The 27,024-nt window shown below is 41.7% G+C and overlaps 1 protein-coding gene across 1 annotated transcript in view; it reads left to right on the plus strand.

The window, feature by feature from the left end:
• Positions 1-378: 378 nt before the first annotated feature.
• Positions 379-27,024, plus strand: part of SLC35F2 (solute carrier family 35 member F2) — a 68,550-nt gene continuing 41,904 nt past the window's right edge. Inside the window, exon 1 of the mRNA XM_037047718.1 lies at positions 379-642. Coding sequence (XP_036903613.1) covers positions 530-642 — 113 coding nt within the window. The 5' untranslated portion in view covers positions 379-529. The remainder of the gene's footprint in view (positions 643-27,024) is intronic.

Here is a 27,024-nt window from a genome sequence, read left to right on the forward strand (position 1 = left end):
AACTAAAGCATCCCCAGTTCCTTTAGATGGAAAATGTTTTCTAAATTAGTCAGAGGGAGGGAGTCTGGGAGATTGAGGGAACGGCCAGCCGGTTCTTTCCAGTTAGCAAAGTTCAGGCAGCTGCTAAATCAAGGCTTTTTAAGTTAGGACGCGCGGGCATAACCTTGTATCACCTCATTTGCTCATGTTTAATAAGGGACCATAAAAACCTGAAATGCAGACTGGGTGTCACCCAACGCGGAGGCTCGACAGCTAAGGCAGAGAAAAAGCGCCCTTTCCCTCCCTGCTCCCGCGAAGGTGCCAGGTTGCAATCGCAAATGTATTCTTGTCTGGCCCCAGGGGTTTGACATTTAATGATTTGCCGCAGAAGGAGCCTGCCAGAGAAGCCGGAGAGAGGACCGAGCGAGCGGCGCGGGAGCGCGGGCACAGGGGCCGAGCCGAGCCCCCGCCGGTCCGCAGGCGCCGCCTCCTGTCTTCCGGGCCCCGGCACTTCGGGGGATTCCGGGCTCCGGAGACCGCTGGCGCTCCGATGGAGGTAGTCTCGCCGCCCGCGGGAAGCGGCACCCCGCCGCCGCAGGCACAGGGAACGAGGAGCACAGTCGCCGGCCTGCTGCGCAGGATAAAAGGCAAACTCTTCACCTGGTGAGTGGAAGGGGCGGCGGGAGCGGGCGGGAGCGCTGCGGCGCTGCGCGCGGGACCTGCTCACACGTGGCTGCGGAGCACTCAGCCGGCAGCCGGGGAGAGGCGGCGGTGCGCGGACTTTGGAACTGGTTCGGAGGACTCAACATGTGCGTCAGGGATGGGGCTCTTCACCTGGCTTTGTGAAGCTCTTGGGGCTCCTCCCTCGGCCCCTTCTTAGAGATCGGGGGGCATGAATATCAGAAGATTGGGGGAAATTCACCCTGTTGGCACAGTCAGATCGGTCCCTGGTGGCCTACCAGCGGGGAGGGGGCGAAGTCCCCAGGGATGCTGTGAAGGAGGGGTGCCCACTCCTGGGCTTGGCAGATGGGTGAGCTACTCCGGTTGGCGCCAACGCCCCGGTCCTTCTGCAGCAGAGCACGTCTGACAGGGCCCGGGAATCATCCTTAACAGATGAGTTCACCCAAGTGAGAAATCTGGGTTAAGTTTTGTGCTGCCGCCCGGAGGTAGTTTAGAGCCTGCCTTCTTCCCAGGCCTGGGGCCTGAGCGAGGCGACATGGCCACCTCCAGGCTGGGGTCCAGGGAAGCCTTCTTGTAGTGTCACTGGGCTCCGTGGGAAATAGAAATGCGCTTAAGGAATTGATAGCGATTCTGAAACAGAGAAAGCATTTCTGGGGCTACTGGAAGACTTGAATTCTGTAAATAGAAATCACTCAGGATCTAAATAATGAAAGGCAACATCTAGTGAGCATTCGCTGTATGAAGTCCTGTGCTGAGTTAGCAATGAAAGTGGTTAGTATCAGCTAATCCTTGTTATTTCATGAGACCTCACTGTTCTCACACCCACTTTGCAGATGGGGAAGTAATAAACAAGGCTAAGCTATTTCCCTGAGGCCGTGAGATGACCTGTAAGGAATGGTGTAGCGCAAGCCGTCTAAACTGCAGCTTTAACCACGCCTGCCCACTGTTACTTCTCATGAAACAGGCATTTGATTTTTTGTCAGATTAACAAAGAGAATTTCTCTTTAAAGATTGTGAAAACTATATACTGAAAAGCCACACCATTTTCAAAACTAGATCAGTAATAGTGTATGTATTCTTGTCATATATAAATACGTATAGTGTTAAATAGATGGATGTATTTAAAGGGGAAAGCTGACCAAAAATCACCTGTATCATGCAGCTGTGTAAGTTCTGAAAAATTTAACCACAAGTTCTCAGCTGAGAGGCAGCGCGTAGTGTATAAATGGCTAAGGCCACGGATTTTGGATTCCAATCCTGTCTGTGCTGCTTACTAGCTGGGTGACCTTGGGCAAGTCACTTAACTTCTCTGCCCCATTTTTTCTTTTTTTAAAAAAAGATGTTATTTGTTTATTTTTAGAGAGAGGGGAGGGGAGACAGAAAGAGAGTCTGAGAAACATCATTGTATGGTTGCCTTTCACGTGGCCCCCACTGGGGACCTGGCCTGCAATTCAGGCATGTGCCCTGACTGGGAAGTGAACTGGCGCTGCTTTGTTTCGCAGTCTGCACTCAATCCACTGAGCTACACCAGCCAGGGCCACAGTTTTCTTATTTGCTTCTTTTTTCTTTCTCTCTTTTTTAATTGTTCTTCAAGTACAGTTGTCTCCAGTTCCCTCACCACCACCACCACCACCACCACCACCACTCCCCTCTTATTTGTAAAATGGAGATAATAATGGTACCTACTTTGGGGATGTTGTGAGGATTAAGTGGCTGACTACGCAGGAGTGGGCAGACAGCTGGCTCATGCTACTACATGTTTCATCATCAGCTCTCCATTCCCTGGTGATGGGAAAATGTGGTATTGCCCCAAGAGATGCCAGCAGCCCTCATGTTGGGACAGACGATATGGCAGATGTCATTTAAGAAAGATGTAACAAGGATTAGCATTGATTTTTTTCTTTTAGTGTTCTAATATTTTATTTATTAACTTAACTTTAAAGATCTTATTTATTTATTTATTTATTTATTTTTAGAGAGGAAGGAAGGGAGGGAGGGAGAGAAACATCAGTGCACAAGAGACACATCAATCGGTTGCCTCTTGCATGCCCCCAACAGGGGACCTGGCCTGCAACCCGGGCATATGACCTGACCAGGAATCGAACTTGAGACCCTTTGGTTCACAGGCTGGTGCTCAATTCACTGAGCCACACCAGCCAGGACTTAATATTCTAGAATTTTCAAAATCCTGGTATGTTTTACAATCAGGAGTATCTAATAGCTTCCTAAATATGAGATTTCTTCTGTCTCTGAACATAGTTTTATGGTATCTCCCTTGTGGATATTTATTTTCTTCCTTGTATAATAACTGTTTGTAGGTGTCTTACATTTCTGATAAGGAAAGTGCTTAACAGCAGAATTGTCTTTTTCATTTTTTATTTTCCACAATCCTTAGCACATGAATGATCGAATGAGTGAGGGATGACAGAAGGCCTTGAGGCTTCCTTTCCCTCCTGCCATACATCCTGCACTTTTCTCTTTATTGATGTTTATTTATTCTGAGAGCCTTGGGCTGGACCTTTTTTTGTTGCTATTGTTGGCAGAGATCTTCAGGTCATTAAGGGTGTCAGTCTTACCTCTGGCAATAGTTCAGATGATAGGGAAACTCAAGAGTTAAAGACTTTAGCTTCAATCATAGTTGACAGGCGTAAGTGATTAATGCACATGGAAAGCTGTTACTCCAGCAACTGGAATGCATGGCCACATGACTCCAGGGGGTCTGGGTATCTGAGCCATTGTCTTCCAGGGAGGGAATGTCTGTGACACTGGTAAAGAGTTGTTGAAGAACAGATAAAGAAGTACTAGGAAAATCGCTGTAGCTCTCATCCAATTAATCCTTTTTTCCAAACTGCTTACCTACTCTGTCTTCTTATAAAAAGATAAGAGATGAGATAAAAAGATAAAAAGATAATCTCGAGATGAGATTTTAAGATTGTTTTTGAGGGTGCATAACCCACTGTCTCCTCATATTGCTAGCATCTGAATAAAGCACTCCTAAAGATTCTATCCTTGTCTCTACTTATTGGTTCTGGTAGTGACAGGCAGCACAAACACTGACTTTTCTGGTTTCACAGACATTTGGATTCTGGTTCGTATTTTCTCCTTGTCTTACCCATCAATCAGAAAAGTGCATTTTACCAGATATCCAGTACTCCTTTTTCTAAAAAATTATGTTAGCCATGTTCACCTATAATTTTTTTATATGTTTTATTGATTATACCATTACAGTTGTCCCATTTTTCCCCCTTCACTCCCCTCCACCCTGCACACCCCCTCCCCCACCATTACCCCCATGTAGTTCATGTCCATGTGTCACAAGTTCTTTAGCTTCTATATTTCCCATACTATTCTTGTCCTCCCCCCTGTCTTTTCTACATACTGTCTATGCTACTTAGTCTCTATACCTTCTCCCCGTCCTCCTCCTCCCACTCCCCTGTTGCTAACCCTCCATGTGATCTCCATTTCTATGGTTCTGCTCCTGATCTAGCTATTCTCTTGGTTTGCTTTTGTTTTAGGTGTGGTTGTTAATAACTGTGAGTTTGCTGTCCTTTCACTGTTCATATTTTTATCTTCTTTTTCTTAGATAAGTCCCTTTAACATTTCATATAATAAGGGCTTGGTGATGGTGAACTCTTTGAACTTGACCTTATCTGAGAAGCACTTAATCTGCCCTTCCATTCTAAATGAAAGCTTTGCTGGATAGAGCAATCTTGGTTGTAGATCTTTGGATTTCATGACTTGGAATACTTCTTTCCAACCCCTTCTTGCCTGTAAGGTTTCTTTTGAGAAATTAGCTGACAGTCTGATGGGAACTCCTTTGTAGGTGACTGTCCCCTTATCTCTTGCTGCTTCTAGGATTCTCTCCTTCATTTTAGTCTTGGCTAATGTAATTATGATGTGCCTTGGTGTGTTCCTTCTTGGGTCCAACTTCTTTGGGACTCTGAGCTTCCTGGACTTCCTGGAAATGTATTTCCTTTGCCAGATTGGGGAATTTCTCCTTTATTATTTGTTCAAATAAGTTTTCCACTCCTGGCTGTTCTTCTTCCCCTTCTGGTACCCCTATAATTTGGATGTTGAAACATTTAAAGATGTCCTGTAGGTTCCTAAGCCTCTCCTCATTTTTTTGAAATCTTGTTTCTTCCTTCTTTTCTGTTTGGTCGTTTTTTTCTTCCTTCTGGTTCACTCAATTGATTTGAGTCCCAATTTCCTTCCCATCACTATTGTTTTTTTGTACATTTTGCTTCATTTCACTTAGTTTAGCCTTCAGTTTTTCATCTAATTTGCAACTAAACTCAACCAGTTCTGTGAGCATCCTGATGACCAGTGTTTTGAACTGTGCATCTGATAGTTTGGCTATCTCTTAGATGCTTAGGAGTATTGGCTCTGGGGCTTTGAGATGTTCTTCTTAAGCCATAATGTTTTGGTCTGTTTGCGCTTGTTACGTATGAGGGTCAGAGCCTTAGGTGTTCACCAGGGTGGGGCAACCCACATTGCTGGGTTGTGATGCTATATGTGGGGGTGTGGTCAGAGAGGGGCAGTGGTGTTTTTTTCTGCTCTCTCTCGGATTTTGGTCCCCTCTGCTGCTTCACACAAGCAAATTCGGCCCTTCTGGTGCTAGTTCCCAGATGTGTGAGCTTGTGTACCCTCCAGGACCCTGTGGGTCTCTCCAATGAACTCTCTGTGAGCCTGGGAGTCCCTCCTGGCACCTTGACCCCCGAAAATTTTTCCAATTGGTGCTTTTAGGCTTTATTTCCTGGTGCTGGGGCCCTGAGTTGCATGGTCTTTCTCACTGTCTGTTTTTTCACCTGGTTTATCTGTGCATGAATGTGTGACTGCGGTCAGCCAGCTGCCTTGCACCCTCACTGGGTCTGCCCGTTGCCACCCCATGCCTGGGATCTGCCAGCCACTGCCTGCATGCCTGGGTCGGTCTGGCTGCTTTTTCCTGTGTGACCCCTCTCTGCCAGCTGCTGACTCCACCCCTCTTACCTGTCTGGATGAATGGTTGGTTGTTGTCGGACTTTGGTACAGTTTAATTTTCTCTCTGTTTTGGTTGCATTCTGGTTTTTAAATATTTGTTGTTCAGAAACGTGGTTGTGTGAGGAGGTACAGTGTTTCTACCTATGCCTCCATCTTGGCCGGAACTCCAGTATTCCTTATACTCAATATTTTAAACTCTCAGTATTAAAAGTCATCTCCTAAATTTGAGTTTAGCTCCATGAGTCACCAACCCTGGTAAGGGAACCACGGGGGCGGAGAGATATTGGTGAGTTAGGTGTGTTATTATCACATGGATAAGAGATAGAGGGATAGTTTGTGGCCACACAGTTCTTCTACTCCTTACACCAAAAGTGGGTAAGAATAGCCCTTTGGCAACTTGGTCCTAAAGACAGGGGAAAAACTTGGGGTCTAGAGCTGGTTCTGTTTTCATTATGAGAAGAATATATTCTAAATAACCCCAACTGTTCATATACCTGCCTTACTAGCACATAGATAACTTTTCTCTATGATTAGGAATATCAGGTCACTCATTCAATGAAAGTTTATGAGTAATTAATCACTATGCGCCAAGAATTCATAATAATGAGCACTGCATGTTTCCAGATAGACTGTGTATAATTTTGTCTTTTGTCATGTATTGCTATCAATTCAAATGACAAACACTGTAGGAGGAGGCTATGTGTTTCCAGGAATACCTGAAGATTTATTTAATTGTATGCCACCTAGCTGTTTACATTGCAGTATGTTATTTTAATTCATATCTAAAAATGCATATTCCATATGATGACTGTCAAGCTTGTATCTCTAGCAAAAAACTTTAGTTACTATTTGATATATTTACGCTTTCCCAATGAATAGACAGTAAGCTTTTTGAGGGCATGAATTTTATCCTGTCCTTTTTGTAGCACTGTACAGGACATGTGTTCATTCATTCATTTGTTCTTTCGTTTGCTAAACCTTGAGTATTTACCATGTTCTAGGTTCTAGACTAGTCCTGGGCTACAAAGATGAATAGGCTCTGGTCCTCTTCCTAAGAGAGCTCATGGTTAAATTATGGTAAGAGGTGATGAGGTTATCGTAAGTGCTTTAGAGGTGAGGCCAAAACACAGGTAGCATGAGGGCAGAGACGGAGTCCCCCAGGGTGAGGTAGGGTTAGGGAGCGCAACAAGGTGATAAGGATTCTGAAGCATGAATAAGAGCTTTCCAGGTGGACTAGGTGAGGAAAGGGCAGTCAGCGTTGGAGGTGCTAGAGAGTTTTACGGAAGGAACTGCAAGTAGCTTGTTATGAGAGGGCACGGGCTTGTGGAGGGAAGAACAATAGTAGCTAGTCAATCTACACGCACTCCTTGTTCTTGTCTAGCAAACAGTCTGGCCCTTTGATTCCTCCTTTCTGTTCACCTTCCTGTTTCAAAGGTTGAGCCCAGAAATTTTTGAAGGAGTCATTTAGTGGTGTTTAACTGTACAGCCCTCATCTATTTATTCAGCAAACATCTATGGAACTCTCACTGTATGGACAGTACCATCCTAAGCTGGTGTGTAGGCCTGCAAAGGCTACTGTTCTGCAGTGTTATTTAAGCAAAGATGTAAATTGAGGGACTTTTTGTGGCCCGTTCAAGTGGAGGATTGGGAAAATCTAGATCATACCAGTCTCCAAAATGTCTCCTCCCATCTCCCTTTTATTTGTGTAATTATTTCCTTAACATTTGCTTCTTCTACTAGACTCCAGGAGGTGAAGAATCTTTAGTATTGATCACTGTGATTTTTAAATTTTTTTTTGTTTTTTTTAAAAATACATTTTTTATTTATTTGTTTGTTGAGAGAGGGAAAGGGAGGGAGAAAGAGAGGGAGAGAAATATCAATGTGTGGTTGCCTCTCACAGGTCCCCCCGCCAGGTACCTGGCCCAAATCAGGCATGCGCCCTGACTGGGAATTTCACGGGCAGTCCTTTGGTTCACGAGCTGGTGCTCAGTCCACTGAGCCACACCAGCCAGGGCTGATCACTCTGGTCTACTCTGCCAAGCACAGCATCTATCTTGCAACAGATATGCAATTAATATCAGATAATTGAATGGATGAATTGAATGAGTGAATGAATAATTGAATTTGGAATGAATGAATTCCAAATAGGAATTTTTATTATAGATCTCATCTTTTATTTATTTATTTATTTATTTACACTGCCCTTCCACATTTTACTGAGAGTTTTTAAAGCTCACAAATCGGGGACTTCTGCCAAGATGGAGGCGTAGGTGGAAACACTGTGCCTTCTCCCACAACCAAGTTTAAAGACAACAAAGTTTTAGTAAACAAAAATGCAGCCAAAACACAGAAAATTGAACTATATGGAATCCGACAACAACCAACCATTCAACTGGATCGGTAAGAGGGGGCTGAGCCAGCAGTGGAGCAGGGTCAGGCAGGAAAGATCCCCCGACCCAGGCACGCAGGCAGGCGTGGGCAGATTCCCAGGTGTGGGGTAGCAACAGGCGGACCCAGTGAGGGTGCAAGGCGGCAGGCTGACTGCGGTCACACATTCAAGCACAGATAAACCAGTGAAGGAGTGAGCAGTGAGACAGACCTCGCAGGCCCCAGCAGCAGGAAGCAGCAGAGGGGACCACCATTGCCCCTCTCAGACCCCAGCCCCACATACAGCGTCACAACCCAGCAACTAAGTTGCTTCACCCTGGTGAACACCTAGGGCTCCTCTCCTCATCCGTAACAGGTGCAAACAGACCAAAATATGGCTCAAGAAGAACTCAAAGCCCCAGAGCCAGTAACTCTAAGCAACCAAGAAATAGCCAACTTATCAGATGCACAGTTCAAAACACTGGTGATCAGGATGCTCACAGAACTGGTCGATTTTAGGCACAAATTAGAGGAACAAATGAAGGCTAAACTAATTGAAATGAAGGGAAATGCACAGGAAAGCAATAGGGATGGAAAGGAAACTGGGACTCAAATTAAGGGAGTGGACCAGAAGGAAGAAAAAATGACCAAGCAGAAAAGAAGGAAGAAACAAGAATTCAAAAAAATGAGGAGAGGCTTAGGAACCTCCAGGACGTCTTTAAACATCTCAACATCTGAATTATAGGGGTACCAAAGGGGAAGAGGAACAGCCACGAGTGGAAAACTTATCTGAACAAATAATAAAGGAGAACTTCCCCAGTCTGGCAAAGGAAATAGACTTCCAGGAAATCCAGGAAGCTCAGAGAGTGCCAAAGAAGTTGGACCCAAGAAGGAACACACCAAGGCACATGGTAATTACATTAGCCAAGATTAAAATGAAGGAGAGAATCCTAGAAGCAGCAAGAGATAAGGGGACAGTCACCTACAAAGGAGTGCCCATCAGGCTGTCAGCTGATTTCTCAAAAGACACCTTACAGGCAAGAAGGAGCTGGAAAGAAGTATTCCAAGTCATGAAATCTAAAGACCTACATCCAAGATTGCTCTATCCAGCAAAGCTTTCATTTAGAATGGAAGGGCAGATAAAGTGCTTCTCAGATAAGGTCAAATTCAAGGAGTTTATCATCACGAAGCCCTTATTATATGAAATGCTAAAGGAACTTATCTAAGAAAAAGAAGATAAAAAATATGAACAGTGGTCCTGGCTGGTATAGCTCAGTGGATTGAGCACGGGCCTGCGAACCAGAGGATCGCGGTTCAATTCCCGGTCAGGGCACATGCCTGGGTTGCAGGCCACTCCCTGGCAGGGGACACACGATACATTGTGTGTCCTCGGCAGAGGCAACCATACATTGATATTTCTCTCCCTCTCTCCTTCCCTTCCCCTCTAAAGATAAATAAATAAAATATTTTAAAAAAATAAATAAATAAAATAAAAATGTTTAAAAAAAATATGAACAGTGAAAGGACAGCAAATTCACAGTTACTAACAACCACACCTAAAACAAAAGCAAACCAAGAGAATAGCTAGATCAGGAGCAGAACCATAGAAATGGAGATCACATGGAGGGTTAGCAACAGGGGAGTGGGAGGAGGAGAAGGGGGGAGAAGGTAAGAAAATAAGTAGCATAGACGGTAGGTAGAAAATAGATAGGGGGGAGGGCAAAATAGTATGGGAAATATAGAATCTAAAGAACTTGAGACATGTGGTCATAAACTAAAGGGGGGAATGGTGGGAGAGGGGTTGTGCAGGGTGGAGGGGAATGAAGGGGGGGAATAGAACAGCTGTAATGGCATAATCAATAAAATATATTAAAAAATAATAAAAATAAAAAACAAAGCTAACAAATCCTTAGATTATAATTTGCTCAATCAAATTGAATGTAAATTTTAATGTCTGACATTATGCTTTGCAGGTAAAAACATTGTAACATGTTTTATTACAGCTCTAATTTTAAATTGATAATATAGATTTGATAATCTTTCAGTATAGTAGATTTTACAAGTAATAATTTTATTTGTCTCTAGGAGTTATTATTTCACAATGTATACAAACAAATGAATAATTATGTTGTAAACATTAAACTAATGTAATTTTATGTTAACTATACTTCAGTTAAAAATGAACTCATTGATAAATAAAAACAAAGTTTTTCTTGGAAGTATAGCCATTTTAATCATTAGTGCTCTTATAAATACTTTGGAAAAAGTCACTATTTCCAGGCTGAAATTGACCATCTCTCTTTTAGAATTAAGTTTTTTATTCAGTACTATGTGACTCAGTCATGTTGTTTGTTCATTTGGTCCAGTATTTCCCCTCTGAAGCTTTACCAACATCTTGGGTTGAATGATTCTTGCTGTGGGGGCCTGTCCTGTACCTTACAGGGTATAGCAGCATCCCTGGCCTTCACCCAGGGTAGAGCTGCCAGATTACCCCTGACCCCTCACCTCTGAGTTGTGACAAGCAAAAATCTCTCCATACGTAGTCAAATGTCTCTTTAGGGGACAAAATCACACCTGGTTGACTAATTTATCCCATTGTTTTTAACTAACTGCTGTAGACAATTCTGTGCTTTTGTGGCACTCCAGTGATGGACACCCAGGTTGTTTCCAGCTCCTAGTGTCAACGGGACACGAGTTTAGCCCTGGCTGGATTTGCCTGGGGATGGCTGGTAGGTAGTGTTGGGTTCTTATCTTTGTGTAGAAAAGATTTCACAACATTGATCAGTTCTCCAGACATGCCCTTTCAGGATCATGGTCTCCACTGATTGGTCAGTGCCAGGTCCTTAGTCATTATAATTGGTCCTGGGGTCATCCACCTGGTTTTGCTGCTTTTCTGAGCCTGGAGCTGAAATACAACTGAGGCCTATATGTTATCTCTAAGGAGGCGACCCTCTGTATCTGGCTGTAAACTGCTCAGCCAGTTTCTTCAGCTTTCTGTCTCAGGTTCTCCATTTTATTTGCCAAGCAGGTTTCCTAGCTTCTTACTGTCCTGCTGCACCAGCCTCCACAAACAACACTGTGATGAGCATTCTCGTGCATGTCCCCTTATGTCCTGGGGGAGAGCCAATGGCCAGGCCCAGTTCTGAGTCCCTCCAGGTGACTGTAAGTAGAAGGGAGGGGTGAACACCAGGATGCAGAATCCTTGGGCACCACAGAACCGCTGTTGATTGCATTGTCTTTTGCCCCTTCATTAGGCTATGCTACGACCATGGCTTTATCCTCAGCTGCTTTGGAAGAAGAAGGAGTAGGCATTTTCTCTAGGGTTTAGCCCATTAGTATTAGGAGCATGGAGGTGGTGGATGGATTCCTAGCTGGACAGCCTGAACTTTTTTATTAACTTCTCAATATAACAAGGAGTTGTTAAAGGCACAGTCGGCAATTGTCCCCATGGAATATAGGGGAAAGGTAAGGGCGGGATTTTAGAAGCTCTTTTCCAACCTACACTCCACTGGACCTTGGGCTGTTCTCTGCCCCAGGCTACAGTCCTCTCTCCTATACCAACCACACCAGTTCTAGGCAACCTTTGGATTTTTCCTGCTTATTTCTGATCCTCACTTCTGGTTGATTCGGAGCAAGATGAAATGGCTGCCAGTTCTTATCCTCCATCTCTATGGCACTTCCAGTAAATTTTGGAGTTCATCCCCCCTTCCAGTCCCTATTGTCACTACTGAATTTCAGGCTTTTTAGACTTTTCATTGGACTCTTGTCATAGCTTCTGTCCATGCCTCCAAATCTCACTAACCGGGCACCAGAGTGATGCCAAATTAAAGTAAAGGGTAGCAATAGCTACCACCAAATGATAGTTCACCCTTATCATTTGGGGCACCCAAATTCACCCCAAATGATATGGGGCATTTAGGATGTAATGCTCCATATGGGGCATCCTAGTCACATTTCATCAGTCCTTAGACAATCCTACACAAATCGTTTTCTTAGTTCTTTTGACAGCCGGGTACAGAACACACTGTAGGGCACATGGCTGGTACGAGGCTGAGCTGAGACCTCTCCTTTGATACTAAAGACCAGACCCATTTTACTGTTTCAGAAATCTCCCTGCTTCTTGTTCAGGCTAACACGTTTCCGCTTCCTCCCATCACCTGTACCAGTGGCTCGCTAACTGGGGAAGCTCTCTGGGTTCCCTGGAGGTTCCTTAGGGTCTGTTATGGAGGCAAGTTGGGAAAGAGTTGCTGGTGGGCTTCTGGGCTGGCTTCTCGTACCCACGGGGCTTTTTGCTTTGCCTGTTTTGTCATTGGGCTTTTATGCAGGATGTTGAAGAAAGGGTTCTGCTGCTAAAACAAGTCTGAGAGCCACTGATTCCTGGGTCCAGCTTAAGCTGTGGCTGTTGCTACTGCTTCTGGTATTGTTCCCCTCCTCCTCTTTGCTTCCTCTCCTCCCCTCACCCCTTTCTCCTTTTCTACCTGAACACAATTGTTATAGTTTTAGTGTTTTTTATCATGGTAAAGTATATGTAACAAAAACTTACCATTTTAATACTTTTATTTAAAATTTTTTATTTATTGATTTTAGGAGGGGAGGAAGAGAGAGAGAAACATTGATTTGTTCCACTTATTTGTTCCATTCATTTGTTGTTCCACTTATTCATGCATTCATTGGTTCTTGTATGTGCTCCGCCTGACCAAGGATCGAACCCACAACCTTAGTGTATCAGGACTATGCTCTAACCAACTGACATACCCAGCCAGGGCCATTTTAACCATTTAAAAGGGTATAATTAGTGACATTAAGTATATTTAGAATGTTATGCAATCATCACCACTCTCCATTTCCAGAACTTACTCATCATCCCTAAGAGAAACTCTAAACCTGTTAAACACCAGTTCTGTATCCCCTTCTCCCCGTAGCTCCTGGTAACTAACATTCTGCTTTCTGCTCCTGTGAATGTGACTGTTCTAGACCTCTCCTGTAGAGGGAGTCATGCAATATTTGTTGTTTTGTGAGAGCTCAAGCTTCTCAACGTGAACTCAACTTCCTCTATCACTGGCCTTCTCCCCTCTGTGGGCTCATCTCCCAGCACATCCATCTCTCACGTGGCTCTCCACCTGCACAAGCCTTGGTTTCCTCACACACACCATAGTCTGCCCCATTACACCTGTTTTCTCTCCTTGAATGCTTTTGCTTTCAACCTCTCTCATAGCTGCTTTAAGACTCTTTGTAGACAGCACCATGACAGGCAGTCTTCCCTGACTCCTTTCTGTGACTCTTCTTATATGTCTTGGGTTGTGTGCCCTTCCTCTGTACCCTCCAGGTGTCTGTTCCTAACTCATTACATTTACCATGAAGTAAAAGGTGATTATCACTAGCCGGGGAGAATGCCTTATGGCCAGAGATGGTAGTTCATCTTTGACATATCTGTACTACTTTGTGCCTGGCATTGAACTGAAATGGTAGTAATTGATTTCTAGGAACAGTAAAAACCTATTTACAACCAGATTTAATAAATAAGATGTAGGAGTTAGGACTGAAATAAAATTAAGCTATTTCTGAAGAGGAGTTTTCAGAGATGTCTTGAAAGTAGCCACATCTGTGGAAGAAGTGGATTGCCTCCCAAGGTAACTATTTATGTATATAAGTTTTTGTAAGTTACTTAAAAAGTATAAAAAAACTTTCTTGTTATTTATTGAGGATTATCAAAGAAAATAAACCATTTCATCCAGGTGGATTTTATAGGTAACATACAACTCACTTTTTTAGATTTTAAAGTTTCCTTTTAAATCCAAATGAATGGGACTATTTATGTAATGGATTACTCACTTCTGTTAATTAATTTATTCAAAATTTTGGGTAACAGTTCTAAAGCACTTAGTTGGTTTGTATCAAACAACTTTATATTGTAGGCCAATCTAATCACTTACTCAATGGGTCCATTTGCAACTAATCCTGGAGATTTTACCCCCCCCCGCCCCCCAAAAAAAACATTATTTAAAAGTCTTCATGGTGCATTTAAGACAAATATGAGACTACTTGCATTTTAATAAACACATCACCTTTTCTTCATGATTCAGGATTACCACTGAGAAATTTATTCTGCTGAGTGGCAGTAATGCTTTTAGGGGCCATTGAAATGAATTATTTTTTTCTGACTTTTTTCTCACAGTTGTCACTAGTGATTTTTTCTGTTACTAAGCGTATCCCTGGAAGCCCGCATTCTTTCTAAATTATGGCCTTTAACCTGTTAACTGTAGACACCAGTTCCTTAGAATTGCTTGTACTGATGGCATTAATAGTCCCTGTATAAAGATTTAAAAATGATTTTTATTTTAATAAACTATAGAAATTTTTAGTCCACATATTTTAGGATATATATATATATATATTTTTGGATGGTTACAGGAATCTGTGTTAATTAAAGTCATCAGATGTGTCACAAATACTTGGTTATTTATGTTAATGATGCAGAGATAGGTTACGTGAAAAACAACAGCTAAGTCCCAAACATCTTTCTAGTCATTCCTTGGAAACCAGAGCATTTTAAGGACCAAATCCTTATTGAGAGCTTGAGGCTAGTATTTTGCTGTGATTTAGAGTTTCCCAAAGTAGTACTGGGATTAGCTTGCCCAGAGGTGTTTAGAACACTTCCTAAACTTTTCACAGTAGTATCAAGCCAGAGATAAAAATAAGCTGGCCCTGACTGGTGTGGCTCAGTGGGTTGGGGGTTAGAGGTAGTCTGTTTGAGTCCCAGGCAGGGACCATGCCTGGGTTGAGTGCCAGGCCCCCAGTTAGGGGTGTGCAAGGGACAGCCGGTCAATGTTTCGCTAACACATTGATGTTTCTCTTTCTCCTTCCCTTCCCCTCTTTCTTAAAAAAAAACAAGCCAACTTTCTTGAGTACACTTTACCTAGTGCTTCTAGGTCAACCTAGTATTCCAAGACCTCAGGGGAAATTAACTCATGTAATCTTTACAGTCATTTTCTGCAGGGTTATAACACTGTCATTGCCGGTCCCATTTGGCATGGAAGCTGAGGCAGATTAAGTAATTTTCCAGAGCAGGACTAGTCACACAGCAGTAAGAAACACAACCAGGTTTCTTCTTCTCCCCTCTGAGGCAGTCTTGGCCCCAGGACCTATATTCCTCACCATTGTGGCACCCTGTCTCTTGTGAGCTGGGCGGTGAGCCTGGGACAATTTACACTGCCTCCCACTGGCTTTTTGCTCTCAGCTGTTTGTATCTTCAGGGGTTCCAGAGAGTATATAAAGTCACAAGGATAAATGTAGCTCATCTTCCTGAAGCATCATTCATCTATTTTTTGAGACTCCTGTTGCACAGAAGTGGATTAATCATAGTCCCTAGCTCATGATACACTTTCATTGTAGGCCCATGAGTGGCTAAATTAAGTTTCTTTTTAATGCAGTAAGGTCCTGTAAATCACCATCAGTCCTAAAACCAGAATGGCCATGTACCTACTGGTCATTTCTTCCTCCCTCTCCTTCCTCCCCAATGAAAGATCATCACCATTCTGAATCCCCTTTCATTATTTCCTTGCTCCTGTTTTTGTCTGGTTTTTATACCTCTGTATTTTTAATATATCTTTATTATCATTTTTCCTTTATTAAAAGGGTATTATGCTTTTAATAAGTATGTAACCTATTGGGATGTATTCTGCCCACTATATCACGTTGCTGAGATTCATTTATATTGTTGCCTGATGCTGCAGAACACTCGTTTTGGCTCCATATAATATTCCTGTGCAATATACCACACTTTATGCATTCATTCTGTTGATGGGCGTCTGGGTTTTTTGCGGTTTTTGTTATATTGAATAGGACTTCTAGGAGCATTCTTTTACATGTCTTCTGTGGACATGTACAAGAGCTCCCTGTATACACACATATTCATATTGCATACATCTAGGAGAAAAAGAGCTGAATTGCAGGATGTGTGACTGTGCAGCTCCATAAAATAATGCCAAACAGCTCTTCCGAAGTGGTTGTACCCATCAGCCAATTATGAAACAAACATCTTTTCTAACACTGAGTGCTATCAATCTTTCACATTTTTGACCAATGCGTGTAAAAGAGTATTTCTGAATTTGCATACCCCTAATGACTATTGAAGTTAGGTCTCTATTATATTTACTGGCCTGTGTGTTTCCACTTCTGAGAAATAGCCGTATTACTTTGGGAAATAATATGCATTTTAAAGGTAACACCTGAGAGCTGAAAAAGCGGGGGCTGCATCCGGTTTCCCACTAATGCTCAGCTATTTCTCACCTAATAGGGCAGTTCAGTTGAAAAGTTCCGGAGTAGTTGAGTTAGCTGCGTTAAATTAGAGCAGCTAAAGCCGGCTGAGGAGGGGAGTGAGCTTTTCTGGTCTGAGGCCTGTGGAGTGCTGCCGAATGGCTAACCTGACTCACAGGAATCTCCCTTAGGCTGTTTCTCTTGCCGGCTGAGTCCCCAGGAACTTTCTCTGTCAGGCTTAGAGTCCTGTTTTCTTCTGGTTTCTGGGGGGTGTTTGATGAGTGTATTAGTTTGGTTGTTGGCAGAGAAATTCTTCGCACCACTGGCGCAGGCGAAAAAGAAGGTTTACTGCTTCACAGAATTCAAGGAGGATTAACGTGGCAAACCACAGAGAGCAGAGAAGCCACTGCAGCCAGGAACCCAAACCACACCAGATTCTCTACGTGCTTTGCTTTCACTGTTGAGTTCATTCTTCTGGCTGCAGACGAGTTGATTATCTTCATCAGAGGATTACATTTATTACAGCATAAACCACACAAAAAACAAACAAACAAAATCCTCAAGGTTTGATAATGTATTTTTGTTTTGATAATCCACAAGGAGGTTCACTTAAATATTACAATAGTTTAAAAAATAGCCCTTCAAAACATCCTGTTTGGCCTCCATAGGCAGGCTGTATTAGGAATTTAAAATGTTATAGGCATGAGCCTCAGCCGGGTAGCTCAGTTGGTTAGAGCATCATCCCAATAAACCAAAGTTGTAGGTTCAGCTCTGCAGTCAGGGTACAAAGAAGAATTAATCAATAAATGCATAAATAAGCAAAACAACAAATCCATGTTTCTCGCTTCCAAATCAATAACATTTTTAAAAAGTTTATGGACATGCCTTCTTGTCCGCCTGTTGAGAACAGGGTTCTTGCTCTTTTTGGCACTGTGCCAGACTGGGGTGGGTAGAGAGAGGGTTGTGTACCTGTCACAGGGTCATAGATTCTCATCATCCAGACTCTTGAAATAGTACACTCATTACCCAATACTAATCCCATCCTTCCCAGTCTACTCTTCCCCCATCTCCACACCCACCTTGTCAGCCATTCTGGAGCTCCTGTTCCTGATTTCTGGAGTGTGTTCACATTGGTGTCCCTCTTCGAATTTTCACAGAAGAATCTGTGGGGGAGGGAGGATCTAGAGCAGGGGTGTCAAACTCATTTTCACAGGGGGCCACATCACCCTCGCAGTTGCCTTCAAAGGGCCCAGTGTGGTTTTAAGGACTGTATAAATGTAAATAGTCCTTAACAATTAAGCAAGAGCTTGGCACTGCCTCCAGGTAGAAACAAGGTGCTGGTCCAGATAAAACAAGGTGGAGGGCTGGATTTGGCCTGTGGGCCTTGTCTTTGCCCGCTGTGGTCTAGAGATAGATCACAGGTTCTCCATGTATTGCTCACAGTTTAGCGTAGACCCTCCCTCCAGCTAGACTGTGGGACTCGAGTTTCTTTGACCTATATCCAAGGAGAATAGGTGATTTGAAAATGTTTCACTATTTTTCATTAACCCCATCAGAAATCAGAGGGTGAACTAGAAAGAAAAAAATAAAAGAAACAAAAAACAAAAAAATAAGGAAACTATCAGAAGACAGAGGGATAATATCATAAATAGATTGTATGTTCTCTCAATTTCATAAGGACACACTTGATTAAAATAATTAATTGTAGGACATATAATCAAATGAGTTTTGGTAGTCAGTGCCTGTTGTTGGAGATATAGGACAATTTGTATCAGTTGATTTCCCTGCATGGTATCTAATCCTTAGTGTTTTATATAACACACACACACACATACACACACACATACAAGGCCTGTCTAGAAAGTATACAGCCGTATACTGTGAAAAGCAGAGACATTTACTGAAGAACATACAAGAAACATTGTACGTAGGATGATGATGCCTCAGTCCTCTTCAAAGTAGGCACCTTGGGACCTCATACAGTTCTCTCAACTGCCATCAGCTGCCCCATTGTGTTTTCCTGAATCTCGTCAATGATCTAAATCTCTTCCCTCTCAAAGGTGATTTTAGTTTGGGGAAAAGCCAGAAATCACAGGCCACCAAATTTGGTTAGTGGGTAGTTTGAATCAAGTCATTAGCAGCTGTAGCACGATGTTCCTTCTGCTCTGTAATGCAGAAGCCAGAACGAATTTTGCCACAACACATTTTGTGCCCACATCCTGCATCAAAGTCTCAGGCACAGTAGTTTTGGAATCCCCAGATCAGCTTCTAATTCCCTCGTTGTCAGTTGCTGATCTTTGTAAATGGCAGCCTGTATACACTCAACATTCCTATGTGTTCTGCTTGTTGTAGGCCCTCCAGAACGTGGATCACTTTTAACAGATTCTCAACCATCTTTGAAGCATTTGTGCCACACTTTTATTTGTGATGCACTCATTATATCATCCCTGAAAGCCTTCTGAATCACCTGTATAGTTTCCACAGAGGAATGTTCAAGCTTAATGCAAAATTTGATGCAGATACATTGCTGTACTCACTCAGTCATTTTGAATGTGATGGCCACACAGTAAACATGCTCACTCATTGGTGTCTACTGCTCCCATTGACTAGTACGATGAAATTGTCATTATTCACACTTGCATATTCTGGTCCACTCTCCTTCATTGTCAGGTTACATCCATGTCGTGCAAACCGTTCTTATATTAACATGGCTGGACTTTTTCCCAACAGACCATGTGTGTGTATGTATATATGTATGTATGTATATATTTATTATGGAGGCAATGTGTAGAATGGGAAAAACATACTAATTTTCTGACCTCGGGCAAGTTATTCAACTTCTCTAAATGGCTGAAACTCTTGTGACTGGTACAGTTACAATTTCTATCTCAAACACTCAGCAAAGTGGAAGTAGAGGCAGCATTCCTCAACATAATAAAGGCCATATATGAGAGACCTACAGCCAACATCATACTCAATGGGCAAAAACTAAAAGTTTCCCCACTAAGATCAGGAACAAGACAAGGCTGTCCACTTTTACCACGTCCATTCAATATAGTATCAGAAGTCCTAGCCATAGCAATCAGACAAGAAAAGGAAATAAAAGGCATCCAAACTGGAAAGGAGGAAACAAACCTGTTATTGTTCGCAGATGACGTGATAGTGTACCTAGAAAATCCTATAGACTCCACCAAAAAACTGCTCAATGTAATAAATGAATTTGGAAAAACAGCAGGATACAAAGTTAATATTCAGAAATCAAAGGCATTTTTGTATACCAACAATGAAACATCAGAAACAGAAATCAGGGAAAAAATTCCATTTGATAGAGCAACAAGAAAAATAAAATACCTAGGAATAAACCTAACCAAGGAGGTAAAAGACCTGTACTCAGAAAACTACACAACACTGAAGAAAAAAATTAAGGAAGACACAAACAAATGTAAGCATGTACCTGGGTCATGGATTGGGAGATTTAACATAATCAAAATGTCCATTCTACCTAAAGTAATTTATAGATTCAATGCAATCCCTATTAAAGTACCAATGGCATATTTCACAGGTATAGAATTAATACTTCAAAAATATATATGGAATGATAAACAATCATGAATAGCTGCAGCAACTTTGAGAAAGAAGAGCAAAGTAGGAGGGATCACAATACCTGATATCAAACTGTATTACAAGGCCACTGTAATCAAAACAGCCTGGTACAGGCATAAGAACAGACACATGGACCAATGGAACAGAATAGAGAGCCCAGAAATAGCCCCAAGTCTCTATGGTCAATTAATATTTCACAAAGGGGGCAGAAGCATAAAATGGAGCAAAAATAGCCTCTTCAACAAATGGTGTTGGGAGAATTGGACAGCTACATGCAAAAAAACGAAACCTGAGCACCAACTTATACCTTATACAAAAATAAATTCAAGGTGGATAAAAGGATTAAATATAAGTCACGACACCATTAAAGTCCTAGAGGAGAACATAGGCAGGAAAATCTGAGATAATTCCACACAGTAATATTTTCACTGATATATCCCCTATCACAAGGGACATAAAGAATAAACAAATGGGATCTCATCAAAATAAAAAGCTTCTGCACAACTAAAGAAAACAGCATTAAAATGAAAAGGAAACCAATTGTATGGGAAAACATATTTGCCAATGACACCTCAGAAAAGGGTTTGATATCCAAAATATATAAAGAACTCACACGACTCCACTCTAAGAAGGCAAGCAACCAAATTGAAAACTGGGCAAAGACCTGAACAGACACCTCTCCAAGGAGGACATACAGAGGGTCCAGAGACATATGAAAAGATGCTCAGTATCACTAGCCATCAGAGAGATGCAAATTAAAACCACAGTGAGATACCACTTCACACCAGTCAGAATGCCATCGTAAACAAAGCAACAAACAACAAGTGTTGGAGAGGTTGTGAGGTAAAGGGAATACTAGGGCACTGTTAGTGGGATTGCAGACTGGTACAACCACTGTGGGAAATAGCATGGGATTTTCTAAAAACTAAAAATGGATCTGCCTTTTGACCTGGCAATTCTGCTAGGATTATATCCTAAGAACCCTGAAACACCAATCCAAAAGAACCTATGCACTCCAATGTTCATAGCAGCACAATTTACAATAGCCAAGTGCTGGAAGCAACCTAAGTGCTCATCAGTAAATGAATGGATCCAAACACTATGGTACATTTACACAATGGAATTCTATGCAGCAGAAAGAAAGAAGGAGCTCCTACCCTTCACAACAGCATGGATGCAATTGGAAAGTATTATGCTGAGTGAGATAAGCCAGGTGGTTAAAGACAAATACCATATGATCTCACCATTAACAGGAACATAATCAACAAACCAACCAACCAAGCAAACCATAACCAAAGATATTAAAATTGAGACCAGGCTAACAATGACCAGAGGGAGAGGGGAGGGGATAATGGGGACACGGGGTGAAGGGTTTACAGGAACAAGTATAAAGGACGTATGGAGAATAACAAGGCAGGGTGGAAACGGTGGGGCGGGGGGAGGTGGAGTTGGCTGGGCATGGTGGAGAAGGGTATGGGGGAAAGGCAGAAAACTATGCTTGAACAACAATGTAAAAAAAATAAATATTATGAAGGAGGAAAAAACAATTTCTATCTCTCAAGAGTTTTTGTGAGATTTAAGTGAAACAGCATACAGGGTGGGGCAAAAGTAGGTATATAGTTGTAAGTATGTTAAACACAGATTTTATTCTTATATTATTATTAATTATATTATTTTTCAATGCACAACTGTAAACCTACTTTTGTCCCACCCTGTATGTAAGCACATAATGTGGCACCTGGCACTGGTATTTTTATTAAGCCACCTCACTTTTGTTAGGATGATAAGAAAGGTGTTCAGAGCCCCTAACGGTACAAGTAGAGTACTTCCAATATAACAGTTATTTGGGGCCACACTGCTTGAGTTGCTCTCCAGGTTCTATCATTTGCTCCCTGTGTGTGTTATTGGGCAAGTTTTCTGTCATCTCTGTGCTTCAAGTTTCTTTACTTATAAATAGCAGTAATAATAGTACCTACATCATAGGATTGTTGGGAAGATTGAATGAATTAGGACTATAAAATTGTGAAATGTTTAGAACACTGCTTGGTACATAGTATGCACTCAGTGAGTGTAGGTATTATTATTGTTCATAACAATAGTCACAGTAATAATATGAATAGTAATAATAGTAACAGTAACCACATTAATGATAACAGTACCAGATATTGTGTCAATATGTATGTAAGGGAGGGGGCACAAAAATATCCATGACAGTTTCTGCTTTTTTAATCTACTAAATCAAACACAATAGACATATGAAACACTACAGGCAGCCCTGGCTGGTGTAGCTCAGTGGATTGAGCACAGGCCTGTGAACCAAAGGGTCACCGGTTCGGTTCCCAGTCTAGGGCACATGCCTGATTTTTGGGATAGGTCCCCAGCAGGGGGTGTGCAACAGGCAGCCACATATTGATGTTTCTCTTCCTTTCTTTCTCCCTCCCTTCCCCTCTCTAAAAAATAAATAAATAAAACTTTTTTTTAAAGAAAGAAGTACTGCAGGCAAAAAGTGGAAGGAAAGTGGAGAAAGAGGGTTACAATCTAAATGCCATAGAAATTGAGAGGTCATCCTTCGGAATTTTGGTACCTTTCCTATTATTTTTCTTTACACAATAGAGTTTTATTTGGATTTTAGTTCAGTGCTGCTATTTATTTACTATATGAATTTAGTTAAAAGACTTGGACTTTGGCAAAATGATACTTACATTTTAGTGTTACATGAAAATCCAATAAATTAATATATTAGGTCTGTCCAGAAAAAGTCCAGCCATTGTTAATATAGTGAGAACAGTTTGTGTGACATCGATGTAACCTGGCAGCCCAGAAAAGTGGACTGGAATGCACATGTGTGAACAATGATGACTTCACTGTACTAATCAGTGGGGACAGTAGACATCATTGAGAGAGCATGTGTACTGTGTGGCTGTCACATTCAAAATGACAGAGTGAGTAGAGCAATAAATCTGCATCAGATTTTGCATTCAGCTTGAACATTCTTCCATGGAAACTATTTGGATGATTCAGAAGGTGCAGCTATGGGCAACTGGTGATTGGCAGCTTCATCATAGCAATATGCTGTCTCGTGTATCATGTCTTGTGCAAAGTTTTTTGGCAAAATATCACATCACCGAGGTGACTCAGCACCTCTACAGACCAGTTTTGGTGCCCTGAGGCTTCTGGCTTTTCCCCAAACTAAAATTACCTGTGAAAGGGAAGAGATTTCAGACTGTTGATGAGATTCGGGAAAATACAACAGGGCCTCTGATGGCTATTGGGAGAACTGTGTGAGATCCCAAGGTGCCTACTTTGAAGGCAACTGAGGCATCATTGTCCTATGTACAATGTCACTTGTATCTTGTATCTCCTTCAGTAAATGTCTCTATTTTTCATAGTACATGGCTGGATACCTTCTGGACAGAACTTATACATAAGAATTTAGTTCAGTGACTGGCACTTACCTCTCTTTTATTGTGTAGAGGGTGAGTATTAATGTTTCCCCTATGTTCTTGATTACCGTAAGAGTCATGGAGGACACAACATATAAGGAAAAATGACAGGGTTTATGATTTTTACTTCTGTTGGCTTACCTAAAACTATTTTCATAGTTTCTGGTTTGTTGCATGTTTTTATTTTCCTCCCTGCGAACTGATGAGGGTCTTTTAATCCAGAATAGCTCCTGATCTGCTTTGACTGCAGCTCTTTAATAGATTCTGCTCATTTGATGAGATTATCTCATTACCAAGGAAATTCATTTAGATGAATGTACCTAGTTGTAGCTTTATGATTCAAGTAGTATTTAAAGTATCATAAGAATTGTTGGCGTAGTTTATTAGTTTCTATTGCTGGCATAACAAACTAACACACGTGTTGAGGCTTAAAACAACACAGATTTACTATTTTACAGTTCTTTAGGGCAGAGATTTGACACAAGTCCCTGGACTAAACTCAAGGCGTCAGCAGATTGTGTTCTTTCTGGAGGTATGGGGGGGTGAGGTTTCCTTGCCTTGCCAGCTCCTAGAGTCTGCCTGCATCCCCTGGCCTGTGCCCTTCCTCCACCTTCAAAGCCAGTCATGTATCTCTCTGACTATTTCTGCGGTCACATCTCCCTCTGACAACAGATTGGAATGGTGGTCTTTTAAATTGGGTTTACCTGGTTAATCTGGGATAACCTCCCCATTTCAAGGAACTTAACCACAATCACATCTGCAGAGTCCCTTTGCCATGTAGAAATTTCCCATGCTCAATACTTCTGACAAATGTGTGGGTTTTTCTTGCATCAGCCAATTCCCCAGCTCTCCAGACAAACTGAATATCTTGTGATTCGGTTATGACACTAATCACCTGGAGTTAGCACAGACTCCACAGGTTAAGGGCTCAGTCCCACAAGATTACCCTCCTACTCCCACAACTCCCATTCCAGACAGCAGTTCCGAGTCCCAGGGGGTCACCTCGTACTTCTGATCATCCAGGAGCCAAGACCAAGATATACTAATGTACATATACGTACCTACATATACTAATATGCATATATATATATGTATATATATATATCATAATATCACACCAGTTAAAGTGACCTATTCACAGGGGACTAAGACATGGACACTTTGGGGGAACCATGATTCTGCTTCCTACATTAGGTGATATAATCTAAAAATAGTTCCAATAAAAAAATAGCTTTACAACACAAAGACCACCTGGATACTGGTGAGAATGTAAGCAATAATTCACAATAATTCATGAAATGTTAAGGAAACCTTTGTCCTCTAACCCACAACCTTTTGTGCATGGTTTGTGTTTAATAGTCAACCCGAAAATGCTGCGCTCTTTTCCAGTTGTACCGCAGGTTTGCAAGGGACTGGGTGGCTGCTCATTCCTTTGCATGAGTTGTAGCTACCGGCTTCAGTCACGCTGGAGAAATGACAGCACTGTCCCTCTGCTGGGACAGCCCAGCAATTCCTATTCCCTTTCTCTTGGCCTGAACAACTTGTCTTCATTCTTAAGCCTCCATGAAATATCACTTCATGAGTAAAGCCTTTCATGAAATCTCAGATTGGGTTAGGTCCCGTCCTAATCGTTTCTTTACTGCTGCATTGTGAATTCCACGAAGGCTGGGCTCTGTTCACTATTTCTCTATATTCCCAGAGCTGACACAGTGTCAGGAATCTGCCAGGCACTAGATAAATATTTGCTGACTCGAATTGGGTACCATTAAGGGTCACTGTGGGTTGTAGAAGTTGCCTGTCAGTTTGGACTATTTTCACTAAGCAGGCAAAGAGAATCCCCACACATTCTGGTCCCTAGGTGGAAGTCTTAGACTGGTGTACTACTGCAAAGGTTACCCCTCTCCTGAAAAAAGACAGGTGTAAACTTGATCTGATCATTCCAGAGACAGATCAGCTCCCCTGGATAAGGCCGCAGTTTTCTAGGTGTTTTCTGTCCAGTGCATAGGTGTGGTTACCTTCAAATACCTCGAGTGGCTCTTCTTTTTCTCTCCACACTTGTGTGTGTGTATGTGTATGTGTGTGTGTGTGTGTGTGTGAGAGAGAGAGAGAATATGTGTGTTAAGTTTCAGTAGCCAATCAAGGCATTGAGTGCTGGCTCCTCAACCAGCATCCATTTGATTTTCTGTTTAACTCTAATTTTCTAGAGGATATGATATTGGTAGGTTTCCCTTATAGGCTGTAGGATGATACTGTGATGACTAATGTTGCCAGGTGTTGCAGAAGGTTGTATAATTCAGTAGTGTGAACAGTATTTATTAAACTGCTCTAAGTATTTTAGGATATATTTGCACACAAATTTTCAGGTAAAATGTAAAATAATTATAACTGATAACTGACTTAATTCTGTAAGAACTGAGTCTGTAGCTCTAGTGGAATATATTATATATTATACATATATGGGAAAATAATAATAAAGTCATATTGAATGATCACATAAAAGATCAGGCATTTATAAAAAGGGATGCATTAAAATCAGTCAACTTGTATTTTTGTACTTTTATCAATTTCATCAAATAGTTCATTAGAGGGGAAAAAAGCAAGGATATATGCTTTATTTTGAAATTATTTTAGCAGAATCTTGTTGGAGGGAGCATAGTGGGCTAGCAAATGCACTCTTCTTAGGGCCGGGAGCTTATTCTGCTGCTTTCGAACAATGTCAGTCAGTGACTCATTTCACCTCCCTCAGCCTCAGTTTCTTTCTAACCCCACAGCAGTGTCAAATGATCCAAAATCAAATAAGATAGGGTATAGAAAACTTTTTCTAAATTGCGAGGTACTATAAAAAACCATAAAGTAAGGTATTCGGATGGGATCCATTAGCGTGACTGTAATAAATAAATAATAGGTGATGATGGATGCCCCATTGGTAAGTCCAGGGAGCTTTACGCCAGCAGTTTGGAAACCTTGAATTGTCAACAGAGAATCCTAGGGGTCAAGGAGGTGGCAGGGGGAGGAAGAGGGAGAAAATAGAGGAAAGGTGAGCTGTGAATCTAAATTAGCACAGGATTCAAAATGAGGCATTAGGAAGTCTTCTAAAGTTCTTTGTGTTTTCTTCTGGTCCTTTCACTCCTGGTTCTTTTAAGAAAGAAAAATAGATTTCTCAACGTTAGAAAACTAGGTATGTACAAAACAGAGGAAAGCAAAACACAACAAAATGTCCTACAGTCCCACCCAAATTCTCTGTTAATTTTAAGACATTCACTTGGTCAGTTTGATCCATCAGTCAGTCTAGTCATTGACTTCTTACCCTTTCCACTCATATTCTTTGGCTCTAGGGCTTCTCTTGTTCTTGCAAAGTGAGAATAGAACAGAATGGTTACAGGAGCTAGCAGAGTTGGGAAGGCCCAGAAATTAAAGTTCATTTCGACTATCCTGATTTACCACGAAAGCGACTGAATGTAATCCTGTAGGTCACTCGCCGGATTTAGACCCACATTAAGCTTGCTCTTTTCTAAACTTTTCTTCTATTGTTAGAGAATACTGTGAAATTTGTTAGCTTTCCCTCCCTTCTAGTCAAGACATTCAAGATGACATATGGTGAAGAAAAGTAGAGAAAAAAATATCTTACTAATTTTAGAAGAGTCCTGTTCCATTTTTCTATAATGATAAATATAAGAAAATATAACGGGTATTATGATTTATGGGGCAATTTTTGGAA

The sequence above is a fragment of the Sturnira hondurensis genome, unplaced genomic scaffold (assembly GCF_014824575.4).
Source record: "Sturnira hondurensis isolate 20B ecotype Veracruz unplaced genomic scaffold, ASM1482457v3 Scaffold0006213, whole genome shotgun sequence".
In the NCBI taxonomy this organism is placed as follows: Eukaryota; Metazoa; Chordata; class Mammalia; order Chiroptera; family Phyllostomidae; genus Sturnira; species Sturnira hondurensis.